We start from the raw sequence: 13097 nt of genomic DNA, 5'->3' as shown, positions 1-13097 counted from the left end.
GGGTCAAACCTGGGTTTGCTAGCCTCAGTTTGCACTCTGGTATGGGATTCATCAGTCTTCTCCAGGCGGCTGTTAACTGGACCTGAAGGTTTCTGCCACCTTTCTTCAGCATATCCATAACCCTCAGGTGACGTGTAAGGAGTATGCTTATGTTCTGAGGCAAAAGGTGAAAGAAAATGTTCTTTGACAATTGTTTCAGTTCTTGTAACATAGATATCTGAGTTCTGCTGTGGACCATAGGAAACAATTGGCCTTTTCCTCCCTTCAGCATCAATGATGACTGGCCGGCATACATGATCCAATATATAGCTTGTGCTGCTCCAATCATCAGGCCCCGAAGCATTGTAGACAGAAGAGTCTGTGTATGGAAAATCATACTCGGCCATCACTTTGTTTGGTGTTAGAGCCTCTCTCTTCCAATGCACTCTAGCACTTCCTTTTCTTGCTTATCAATGATGCTAATACTTAATTGCTCTAATATAGAAGAATTGTTAGTGATGTAAGACTCAATTCTACTGCGCATAAAAGGATCCAACGCTGCTTTTCTATCCGCAGAATCCTATTCTATATGTTAATGGATTATGATTTTTCACGGATTCCCTTGAGTTCATAAACTCATTTTTCTAGATCAAATGTGCAGAATATATAGTGACTTTCCCACCAGATGGGTACAAAAGGAGAAAATGACAGGCAAGAGAATCAATCATCACTACCTGAGAGAGAAGTTGAAAGTAAACCATTTTTGATATAGCAAGGCAAGGAATTAACAGGAGATTCCACTCTTCTAGCATTTCTATGGAAATGTTGTTTTAACTAGTTCCTATCAGAAAGTTAAGCTTCCTATTCTTTCCACAACCAAATCTTGAAACCTTTTAACCTCTACCTAAAAGTTAGAGAATCATGTTCTTATTTCTAGATTATGACCTCGCCATTACTTGCAGCACCAATGAAGTACCATGCTCTAGGCTCCCTCCTGGCTTTAACAGAAAATCATTTTCCCATTTTCTCCAACTTGCAATAAACTCTGAATGCTTAAGAAAAGTAGAAAATCAATTTTAATATCCATCTGAAGAATATACTGATTGCCTCATCATGCTCTCAGCAAGGCAACATCAGTTTTGTAAAAGAAGAAGAAATGGGACAAAAATTGTGGCTATGCAGTAATGTCTCTCTCTCTCTCTCTCTCTCTCTCTCTCTCTCTCTCTATCCCTTGCTCTCTCTGTAGTGCATGACTGCATTTACTATTAGCCTCCGCAGAAAACGCTTTTTAGAGGCAAAAAAACATGTGTTGCCAAGCTATGATTCTGTATAAGCCATTGGGAGAACAGCCCACATGTCAAGCGTTTGCCTTATAATGTAAATGATTAGCTGTTTAAACCTTGTTTTGTTTCCTCCTTTTTCCTCTTTGAACCGACCAAAATGAAAGTTAAACAAACAAATAACTCTAAGCCAAATTTCTTTCACAGCCGGCAACAATTCGACAACAGCTAACATATCCGCCGCTCTATCCCCAAACCTGAAAGCACAGTACTATATGATCTACCTTGGAGCTATAGACATACAAATAATTATTGCTAGCCGCCCATCTACTCTCCCATAGAAGAAAAGTAAGAGACCAGAAGAAAGCTGAAGTTTTTAAGCTTCTTACAAGAAATATTCAAGGCTTCATATATCAAAAAAATTCTGATATATGACCTATTCAGTGATGAATTATAATGTTTTTTTCCTATATGTATGTGCATCATTTCTCCAGGTTACCATCTTTTATGCCTTCCAATGAAATGGATGACTTTGATTCGCCCCACTTCATGAAAGATAGTCAACTTGACTCCAAACTCCATGTTAAGAATTGGAAAGACAGTCAACTTGACTCCAAAATCCATGTTAAGAATTGGAAAGACAGTCAACTTGACTCCAAACTCCATGTTAAGAATTGGAAAGACAGTCAATTTGACTCCAAACTCCATGTTAAGAATTGGATACTCTTTCTAAGTCATGACCAATTCCAGAAGCAAGTTTCCAATTCATTATGCAGTCGAGTGACATGCACTATAGGGTTAATACTAATCTAACATATGGTTTCTGGAAAGTGAAATTTTAGCAGGAATGGCAATCCAATATAAGTCTCAACTATCAGAATAATATTTATAGTCATGCAACAAAAGATAACCTGATAAAACCACCATAGTTTTCATTATATATACTTGAATTTGTACAGAACTCACTTTCAGGTGAAGGGATGGTTGTAGAAGTTTTAAGACCAACTGTTGTACTGTCTAACTATTTTCAAGGATCAAATGCTGGAACTTCATTTAAAGGAGAATATAATGCACGATATAGTGTTCTATCAATAATACTCCTATAAGGGTCTGTCTCTCTCTTCTTTAACAAGTAGTCCATATTGCGTTTAACTTCAGATTTTACCTGCAAATAAAGTTCATTTGCATAACCTTTGTCTTTCAGCAGCTCTTCCTTCCCCTTTGTTTCTATGGGCTTCCCGAACAGAAAGTAAAAGCGGCCAGGTACCTTAGGCAAAAGCCCTGGGATAAACAGTTCTTGGTTGCCAACTTCGCCTTGACTCGGATCCCTATAATCATGTCATTTTTTTGTCAACACAGACTTTACATTTTAATCTATTAAGAAAAAATCTGGCTCAATTTCTACTCATCTAAGAATTGAGCTGTTTATTAATAACATATTCTAGATGAGTAGAAATTGAGCTGGGTTCTCAAATTAGAATTCACAAAGAGTTGCCAAGTGGCATATTCTAGAATTTAGAGTGAAAATCTATATCATTGACGTGTGGCATTATCTTTAATCAGATTCTTCCATCTTCTATTTCTATACTTATTATATATTTTTAATTAAATTCCTCTAATATTCTATTTATCTTTTTTAGTCTCCTCTACTTCCATTTTACCCTTTTGTCTTTTTCCATTCAATTGAAAAGACCTAAACCTAAAATAACTTCGGTTTTCTATATGGACACTTTATCTTCAATTAAATACGTTAACTTCTTTTTATCTTTTAGATATATAGTTTTTAATATATCAACTTAATCCTATTTGTTCCATTTGAACTCTCTGTTTTATTTATTAAGTTGTGGCCAATGGTATAAAAAGGGAGGCCTTTGCATAGATTGAAACATTTTGGTTTCATGCATACCACTTTCTTATGAGAAGCTTCAATTTACTCTTCATTGTTTAGTCAGAGGCATATCTGGTGATGCTTTTATTAATTACAAAACTAATTTTAATAATATCCATAGCACACATAACTCTCTCAACTTTTAACATATTGTGATGTGCAAGTATTTGATTTATTATTTTTTTCTTCTACTTAAAATGTGCAATTTCAAAGGTGAATGATGTTAGATATATGTATTGTATTTTAAAAAGCTTTAAAGTGAAAGACTTTAGTTTATAAAGAAATCTTCTTCTTTGGACTTGTAAAGAGCCTTGTGCAGTGTTGGGCTCGCACGCATAATAATTGGGCCAAAAATCTAGTTGAAGTGTAAATTTATGGATTTCCCCCTTAAAACATTCATATTTAAACTTCGTCTTTTGAGTTACCTAACAAAAGAATGATTACAAACCTATAATTCTTTTCTTTTATGTTTTATTTGAATAAGCTACAAATTATTCTTAACGGAATGTCTAACTATTTCAGACTATTCTAATTATATTTCAAAAGTAAATGCAAATCAGTTTTGATTCCACACAACACGCTGGTGAATAACTAGTTTCACAAATAAGCAAACCCTGAGATTTTTCAAAAATAGGGTTGGCTTAGTTTATCTGCAGCTAGCAAGCGTCAGTAATTAAATTGAGGGGAAGTACCTGATTCTTATAGCGCTGCGGGTGGACTCTCTTATGTAGTCATTAAGCACAGGGATTTTCATTAGATCATTGTAGTCAAGAGCCAACTGCCACATCCAGGAAACAGCATCAAATTGTTACAAGCCTAAGAATATTTACCGACTGAAGTACAGAAAAAGCACAAGAGAAAAATTTCATACTTCATAGTATTCTTTAGAGGAGGAAGAAACCGTATGTGAACAGGGTAAGGAGATCTATTAAGAAACTTAATACACCTAAATCATCCAGACTCTTAATCCTATATACTCCACAATCCATTACATGAAATAAGAAATATACCTTGTATACTTTCTACCATATTTGACACTAAATATCCAGTCCAGTCAGGAACTATTTCTTTGATCACATGCAATGGATAGTGGCCTGATGGCCACATCAGTAGGAAAGAATTTTAGTAACTATTTCTTTGGTGGAACAGTTATCATTAAAAGTGATAAAGTTATGAAACCAATAATCAATTTGACATAATGACTTGGTTAAATAATGTTGAACTTACAAGTATATTAGAGACAAATAAGAAAGTGTTTTTTAATGTAAATTTAATCATTATAACTTTTCAAGCTCTTGCTGACAAAGATTTGAAGGAGAAAAAAGAAAAGAAAGAAGGATCATACAGTGGAAGCTTTAGCAATTAGCAAATTCTCATATACAAAAACATCTCTACCATCAGGATTAGGCTCCAGTATTGAAAAAAGAAAATTGCTGCCTGACAGAAAGTGCAAAATACTCACTTCTGCTATATCATCTTCTCCTACAGATCCAAATGGTACAATTGTGGCTCCAAACCTCGCAGCCATTCTCACAAACTCTGGTTGATCAGGCCAAAATAACTTATACTGTTCACCCTGTAAATCAAAGAATTGTTGTAACTTGGAGGAACCAGTCTGAAAAGTCTAAAGCAATAAATAAGCAATATCTTTCTTAAAAGAAACTTGGGAAGTATAATTCTTTGGAAGAAAGTAATAAATGGTGCCAGTACTGGTGCTGGAAACAGTACCATAATAAGGTTCAAGGATCATATGTTATCATGGCAGTAACTGCAACATGAAGATGAAAAAATGTGACGAATTGATTGAAGCCATTGTGATAAGAAGATAAGTTGTCGACGTGATAATCATGGGATCATAACAATTGAAGAGATTGTGCCATCCATAGTGGCAATAAAGGCGGGTTGGTTGTTGAGGTGAGAATGATAGTGATGAGATAGCATCCATGTTGATTGCAACAATAGCATACAAGTTAGCTTGCTTGTATGGAGTGCTAAACTACTAGTCTGGCAGTCATGCTACACATCACACTAAGAATGAAAACATTTAATCCCCATATACTTGTTAACATCTTGTGCTAAGAAATAAGATAGATATTTGACAGTAGTTCTGAAAAAGTCACAACAGATATACATGGTTTTAGCTTCCAAATAAACCTGGTCAAGTGAAGTACAATAAAGTTGGTATACCTTGTAATGCAGAGCCTCCCGTGCACCCCCAGGATAAAGAAGCACGTGTGATTTTGTAGAAAGCAATTTGAAAAGATTGCTTGGTGTAACAGGTAAAGCACCCATAACTTGCATCCAATCAGAAACAGAAAATTCATTAGTTAACTCTTCAAGCCTTCCATTGGATATTATTGGATGTGCTAAACCACGAAGTGCAATGTTCTTCTCTCTCAGAAACTCTTCATAGAGGGAATAAAGTTCGAGTCCCATCAGCATATGGTAACCAACTAATATAACAGGACCTTTATTTGGAACCCCAGCAAGACCTCTCACTATCCTTCCGTCATCCAGAGTTGAGAACAAAGCAGCACCTGTAACAAAGCGTAATAACCTGAAAGGTAGGTGATTTTATTAGCAGCTAGAGTCTGAGATAGACAATTTTATGTGATGGATAGCAACTTGAACAAGCTAGTCAGCCCAGCATGTAGTCAATGCCTAAGTGAGACACCTAAAATTAATTCACCTAGGTGCTTCAGATTCGACCACAATCCATAAATGGATCAATAATGTTCTAATCCTGGATTTGTAGGCTATGTAGCCATAGATAATGTCAGCCTGTTGAAATCTCTTAGAAATTTTAACCTTAATAAGGAACAAAGTAAAAGATAACAATGAACTCACTCAATGTTCACAGTTTAGTACTGGTAAGCATTAATGTCAAATGAAAATTTAATGGACCATGAGATATCATCATGAATAAATTTGAGGAATGAACTATATTGCTATCATAGATCTCGGTAAGCTAGATCAAGTTGGATCCCCAGTCTGTCCATTAAGAGCCATCATGAAGAGATCTGCTATTACCCAGATATTTCATAAAAGCCACGCTTGAATTCTGACATGCTAGGTGGCAGAAAGTCTGAGACAAAATCAATTCTCCTTGAGCGACGATATTTGCCAGTACCTTTAATAATAGTGAGCAAATTAATGCCATCTTCCTGTGTCCGTAAGAGAAGGTTATGTTAGAGGGAAAAATAGCAGACAAAAGCAGCCCACTGAATTTATCGTTCCACAGCGAAATAGAGTTAAAGATGGAAGCTTGAGTGCAGCCCAGAATGAAGCTTTTGTACAGAAAAACAATTCTACAAGCTAAGGATGCAATCAATGCAACTGCCTAAGACAGCCTACTAACAAGAAAGAGTGAGGTGTATTGCATTTCTCATAAGCATAAAGTCATCCAGAGCATCCATTTAAGAATTTCAGAATCTTCTGATTTATGGTTATAAAAGATAAAGTACAATAAAACAATTCCACTAAACCTACATGTGAAGAAAATAAAAAAAAACAAGGGAAAAAAAAAAAGAAGAAGAAGAAAATGTGCTACTTAAACTAGTGTTGCATAAGCATACTTTATTTTATCATCATAACCTTCATGCTGAAATTAACAATGAAATTTATATCTTGGAACTGAACTTTGCCTTTATCAGAATGAAGTCATAACAAAGATGGACAAAGAGAATATATGTTGGTCAGGTGATATATGGTTTCAGTTACTTCAAGTTTTGGGGCTTATGATCAAGACACAATGAGACGACACCAAAAAAAAAAGAAGCACCGAAAGCAAAAGTTTTCACAACATAGCCATGAAGCTACTGTTACAACAACTATGCCGATCAAGAAAGGCATGGTTAACTACCATTAGAGAAGCTAAATATGAATCTACACTTGTTTAACAGAAAAATGAACCAGCTATTGAGAAATTGAAGTTATAAGGAGAAGGCAAATGGATTTCCTTCCCAGGACTACATTACAACTCTGAACAGTTGAAAATGGTAATTTCTTTACTCAATGACCAGGAAATGCAAGTGTTGATTCAACATTAGCAAGTCGTATAAATTTTGATGTGACCAGAAGTGCAACTGATTTGAAAGTGCATAAAAAAGGAACCAATAAAACTGCATTATAGTATCTAAGACACTTGCATGCACAAGAATACAACCATTTGTTTCAGATGCATATATGCATAACATAATTATTTCTTACTTACCAGCAGAAGTGTATGCCCATTGTCTTTGAAGTGGCGAACTATACAATTCTGTAATGAATTTTTAAGACGCTTAGCTTCATCTGCACTAGGAAGCATATAATCTGCGCCACTGCAAAGAAGACACCACCATCAAATGTTAAAATTCCATGAATCTTTAACCAATTCTAAAGTGAGTTGCATACATTACGAGAATAAAATCAAGCATGTGAAGAGAGAATAAAGACCTAGCAAGCACTAGCACTTCAGCTTTTACAGCATGAAGACGGGAATTGGTATAAGCAGCAGCTGATTTTAGTAATTTTAACTTCCAAACAAGAGTATCCTTGGGAATAATATCAGCCAAACCCTGAAAATAAACATATTAGTATATGTGCATTGCCTAAGAAGAATATTTAAGCAAATCAAAGGAATGACTAAATCTAACTGCCTGATAGGAATCAATTTATTTCACATCAGACCTGAATAAATCTTGGTCAATAGTTGTATCTTTGGTTACTCAAATATAATAATAGAGTTGCATAATTTCCCTGCCCAAAATAGTTTATCCTTTGTACATGGCCTCTTAACTGTGCAGAGAAATCTAAAATCAGATCATTGAAAACTTTAAATCAGAGCAGCACTTGCATTTCATTCCTTTGTATATTTGCCAAGAAACATTTGGAAATACCTTTACTCACGACTGCATGAGCTGTTGCATTCATTGTGCTTATAGAATTTTGTTAATCAAGCCAACTATGACTTTGAATGTTACATTTACAAGCTATTTACCATGGAATTGAAGAATAGCAATGTGATCTGAATTTATAATAAGATTATGCACCTAGATCTCTTCCCATATAAGCTACCATCCAGACACTTTCTGTCCATAAATGAGCCATTTGTAATAGAATCTCTAGTCAATGGGAACTAAAGGGTTCACAAATTGACCAAAAACAATAAAATGGAACAGAACAAAACAGAGCAGAACACAATAAAAGGTAAAAGAGGCTAGCATAGCATACAGAAAGATATGGTAGCAAAGCAGTAAGATTCCCAGACAGCTGTTCGATTTTTAATCTAGGAGGAAGTATATATTCGACATCAACCATTGCCATCTTCAATGGATTACCTGGTGCCATTAAAAGATAAAAAGTAGTAATATCAGATAAATTCTTTTCTCAACGAGGCATCTAAAGCTATTTGAAAACTGAAAAGCTCAACCGGCTGTTAAATGGCAGTTCAAACAGATTATGACTAGGGAAGTTCCAAATACTGGCAATGTGTATAAATACTCAAATGCAATGCAAACAGATTTATATTCGAGTCTCAAACAGTACATGTGCAAGATATCAGTTACAACAAATATGAATAATAAATTACAAACTGAAGATGTACCCATTACAAAGCTAAGAAGATAGGGAACTGCATTATGTAATCCTTCAGGGAATGCTTCCAAGACAGGAAGCAATGGTTGCAGCTGTGATCTGCCGAATGATGTAGCTAAAATAAAAGGATTTAAATGTCAGTCTAATTCAGACAATATCAATCAGGAAGTCGAAAAGACAATCAAGAATATATAATAAATTAATGCTTATCATGGAACTGACCTGGATTGGCTAGTATCACTACAAAGTCAATTTTGGGATTACGGGCAGCAACAGCAAGTGCTAGACATCCTCCAAAGGAATCTCCGACTAGATAAATCGGCTTATCTGGGAACAAGGCATGCTCAAGCCTGACTGTTTCCTCAACAAATTTCACCAGTCCTTCAAGAAACAAAATCCCATTAAGTTTCTGATAAATTAAATTGCCTGCGGTTTAATACTTTGACACTTGAATAGAGAAAACTTGTAAGCCATTTTAATTCCACGAAATTTAGGTCGTCTTCACAGCAGTATATCTTTTTGCTGAAATCATAAAATCAAACTTGTGCAATATCAACTTGCCATGAACGACTATTCTAACTGCATAGATGACCATATGGCATCACATTAATCATATAGACAATTTTTGGCTTTTAAAATAAATATTTATTTTGAGAAAGTATAAAGGATACAAGAAACTGCTAATAGGTTGAGACCTTCAAATGGTGTTCTGTTGTAGACTGGAATATGAAGGCACCAAACTTCAAATACCCTGTGTTTGCCAAAATCAAGATAATAAAATCATTTATGGACTGAAATAACAAAACCAAACATGAATATCAACTCTCAAGCATTATAATTCTTACAATGACCTCAGTGCAAATCTGAAAGACTGGAGATCAATAACTAATTAATACAAATATTAGCAGAAAGGTGGCTGACAAACAGCATGCAAGCATCACGAAAAAAAAAAAAGGCAATAAAAATGATAGAAGCATAAAGGACGTTTAATAAAAAAACTTAATAGGCCATATATCCATCCAAATACATGACTACATTTATGAATGTAAACATACATTTATGCAGTGATGGGGCCAAAACTAGCTTTCTTCATTATATATAAGACTATAAAGAAGGATAATTCTATATATTTTGTCTTTCTGTGTGTGTGGGGGGTGGCGAGCTAAGATTTTGAAGAAATTACAAATGAATAATCGAAGTTTTTGAATGTTACCCTAATGTGGAACAACTAGAAAACAAACTCCAATAAAAGATTAGCAAATAAGTTGTTTCTAGAGCAGTCATCTCACAGCAGACCCAAAACTTTCCAGGATCCAGACACCTAATTCAAGTTTTCAAACATAATTTTATTGTCGCCTTATTAAAACGAACCGTTCAGAAACTGATAGTCCAAAAATAAACACAAGAATTTAGTAATTATAGTGAGACTAGAAAAAGAAAATAGCATACTTTCCCAGAGCTTTATGGTGCAAAGTAAGTCCCAAGCCAACACCATCAAGCCCTGCATGCATCAAATATAATTCTAAAATCCATAAGCTTGCATAGCTAGGAATTGAATTCACTAAGAACTTATGAAATAGAGATCCAAATCACTTCCAGGGAGCTATAATCCCATTAATAAGAAAGTCCTATTAAGGTGTTCCTACTTTGCAGAACTTGTGGCAGATCAAATTTTAACTTTTGGCACAGTGAGACAATATTACAGACATTACCAGGCAAAAACAGAAGAGTTGGAGAATCTTTTAAAGGTTGCCCACTCTCAATGGGGCTAAACCACCTAGGTGGTCCGTCATCAAGCCTATTCATCTCCTTGGCTCCTTCAAGATAATCCTTCGCTGTCTTGGTTCCATATCCATCATCCCACAGAACTTCAAAATCTTGAGAAACATTTTTCACCTGCTTTTTCTCAACTCTAGACTTTAATCTCCCATTTCCTCCATCAATCAAAACTCTACCCTCTTCTTTCTTTGTAGTGGTACTGCCACCATTAAGTGCTCCGTTGTTCTCTATTCTCCCAATGAAAGAAGTTCCATTCACCGCAACTGAACCAGATGACAGCATTGTCGAATCACTACCATCTAAACTCTGAACTCTCACTTGCAACCGAGGCTTAATTTCTGAATTTAACAAATAATAAGGTGATACTCGGAATGAAACAACTGATGCCATGGCTTGTATTAGGAAAGGCAGACCCAAAAGAACCAACTTATCACTACTTTCAAGTATTTGCACTTAGAAAGGGCTTCAAATTATCAAGATTGAGAAAATAATAATGAAACCAGAAAACTTGAACTCATAATTAAATAAAATTAACAACTTGGAACTTTCTGAAAGCACTAACAGCAAGTCAAAACTCTTTCAAGTCCTAAAAGCACTTGAAAAAGCTGCAATAGTAATATTAAACTGGTCACTCACTGAAGACCAAGACACTCTTAACTTGAAAAATAAGAACACTCTTTTATTTGTAACATAGGACCTTTTTTCTACATTCACCAACTGAACAAATTAAAACCCTTCTCAAGTACCAAAACACGCTTAGAATGCCCCTTAAACCACTCTAACTGAAACACTTGACAAACTTCATGTTCTCTTGCTTATACTAACAATAAACAAATAAAAACTGAGAAGTTAAAAGAAAATAACAAATTTTGAAGCAAACCCATAAAGCAAAATTGAGTGCAGAGCTTGTAAATACGACTTTCTAGAGTTTTTTCTTTTTTTCTTTTTGAGACAATGACATGACGGCAATAAATTCAGGCCATTCAGTGAAAAGGAAGCAAAGGAAAATTGTGTGATGTAACTTGAGTGATAATAACAGGAAAAAGATAATTGACTGACACAAACAAAACAAGGATGAGAAATGGGGTAAGGAACTAAAAGAGTTTTTGGATCCTAGCTATAAAAATTGTTGAGTATATTACCTTATTGTTTGAGCATTGAGTGGCCCTTCTTTGTTGCTCCATTTCAACTTTTCTTGGCTCTTGTCTGGCCACACATGCCAAATGCTTCTGATCTCTTATTCTGGCTTCTCTGTCTCAACAGTCATTTTAGTTTAACTACATGATACTAGACAGGCGCGTAATATTGTGGTGTTGTCATTGCAGAGGTGCCACTTGTCAGTGTTCCATTGCTCTTTTTACTTTCACAGAGAGCAATAATGGAAGGCCACGCCAGACCTACTGCTGACACCGGTTACGGAGAGCGGCCTCTAACAAATATACAAGCTTTATAGATTCATTTCAGAGTTGCCTGATATCTGATTCTGAACCCTTTTAGAATTTACTCCTTTATTTTATGATAAGTTCTATCGTCCTCATTTCGATTTTTGTGAATATTGAACCAAATAACTCCAGCTTGAGAATGTTTTGATTTTTTGGACCAACTTATGGAGTCATTACTTAGTCCCGCACTATTTCCTTATCTAATTGTTGCATAAGTATTCTTTTTGTAAAATTCGAATTGAACTTTGCTATTTAAGAAAGTATTTATATCTTAATATTTGACTGATACTCAATAAAATCTATATAATAACAATTCAATAAAGATATAATTGACAATATATTGTATAAGATAAGAAATTATATTAACTATATAGCTAGTTTAATTTTTGTTAGGAGGAAACATAAGTAGTTTGATATATATTCAAGTAACTTAAGTATAATTTTAAAATAAACTCACTTATGAAACTTGAAATTGCCTATCAATATAAATATTTTTACTTTATACAAGAAAAAAAAAAAATCTGACCAAACCCATTCCACACTTGCCTCTGATAGTGACTTGCAGGCATACATGATTCTAGATTTCTGAACAAAAGGACAATTACATTTTCATGAATTCATAATCATTGAGGAGAAAGATTACTTGAGGGCAAGACCTGTCATGTGATTAAAGAGGATAATTCTTAGATTCAATTCCATAATACATAGTGATATGATTAAATTTATATTTACATAGTATTTAATTAAAATTTATAAAATTTATTTGTAAATTTAAAATTTATATACATTAGATAAAGTAAAAATTAATTTAATATTTCATATAATCAAATTTGTATAAAATTAGTTATAACTATACTAAATTATAACAAAATAAATAGAATTTTCAAATGAATTTCACATTAGTAAGTCAATAAATTCTATAACACTAAAATATCTTTTTCAACTTTATCAATTCTATTTTTTTTTTTTCATATCTTTTCTTTTAAATAAAATTAATTTTTTTATAGATTTCAATCAAACATATAATATTTAATCCATGTATAATATTTAATCCATGTAATTATTTTGGGCAAGCCGCTTGCAATAAGACTTTTTAAAGCCCATCTATTTTGCTAAGATGAGAGGGAGGAATACACACACTTAAAGTAACTT

At 34.2% G+C, this 13097-nt stretch overlaps 1 protein-coding gene across 2 annotated transcripts; it reads right to left on the bottom strand.

Annotated features, from left to right (window-relative positions):
* Positions 1 to 2166: 2166 nt before the first annotated feature.
* Positions 2167 to 11956, bottom strand: LOC8288448 (phytyl ester synthase 1, chloroplastic). 2 transcript variants are annotated; one of them, XM_015714912.3, is made up of 14 exons: positions 11646 to 11956; positions 10437 to 10841; positions 10174 to 10225; positions 9420 to 9475; positions 8947 to 9105; positions 8735 to 8839; positions 8362 to 8468; positions 7585 to 7706; positions 7361 to 7469; positions 6178 to 6311; positions 5335 to 5704; positions 4610 to 4723; positions 3840 to 3925; positions 2167 to 2587 (listed from the first exon to the last, which is right to left on the bottom strand). In XM_015714912.3, the coding sequence occupies exons 2-14, from the start codon at positions 10783 to 10785 to the stop codon at positions 2287 to 2289; spliced, it is 2064 nt and encodes a 687-aa protein (XP_015570398.2). In that variant the 5' UTR covers positions 10786 to 10841; positions 11646 to 11956; the 3' UTR covers positions 2167 to 2286. The 2 variants fall into 2 exon arrangements, with proteins under 2 accessions (XP_015570398.2, XP_002512271.2); XM_002512225.4 differs by lacking the exon at positions 11646 to 11956 and having other exon boundaries at positions 10437 to 11071.
* Between the last annotated feature and the right edge of the window lie 1141 nt (positions 11957 to 13097).

Source organism: Ricinus communis, chromosome 10 (assembly GCF_019578655.1).
Source record: "Ricinus communis isolate WT05 ecotype wild-type chromosome 10, ASM1957865v1, whole genome shotgun sequence".
In the NCBI taxonomy this organism is placed as follows: Eukaryota; Viridiplantae; Streptophyta; class Magnoliopsida; order Malpighiales; family Euphorbiaceae; genus Ricinus; species Ricinus communis.
The sequence above is the reverse complement of the archived record's forward strand: the minus strand, read 5'-3'. Positions and strand labels throughout refer to the sequence as shown.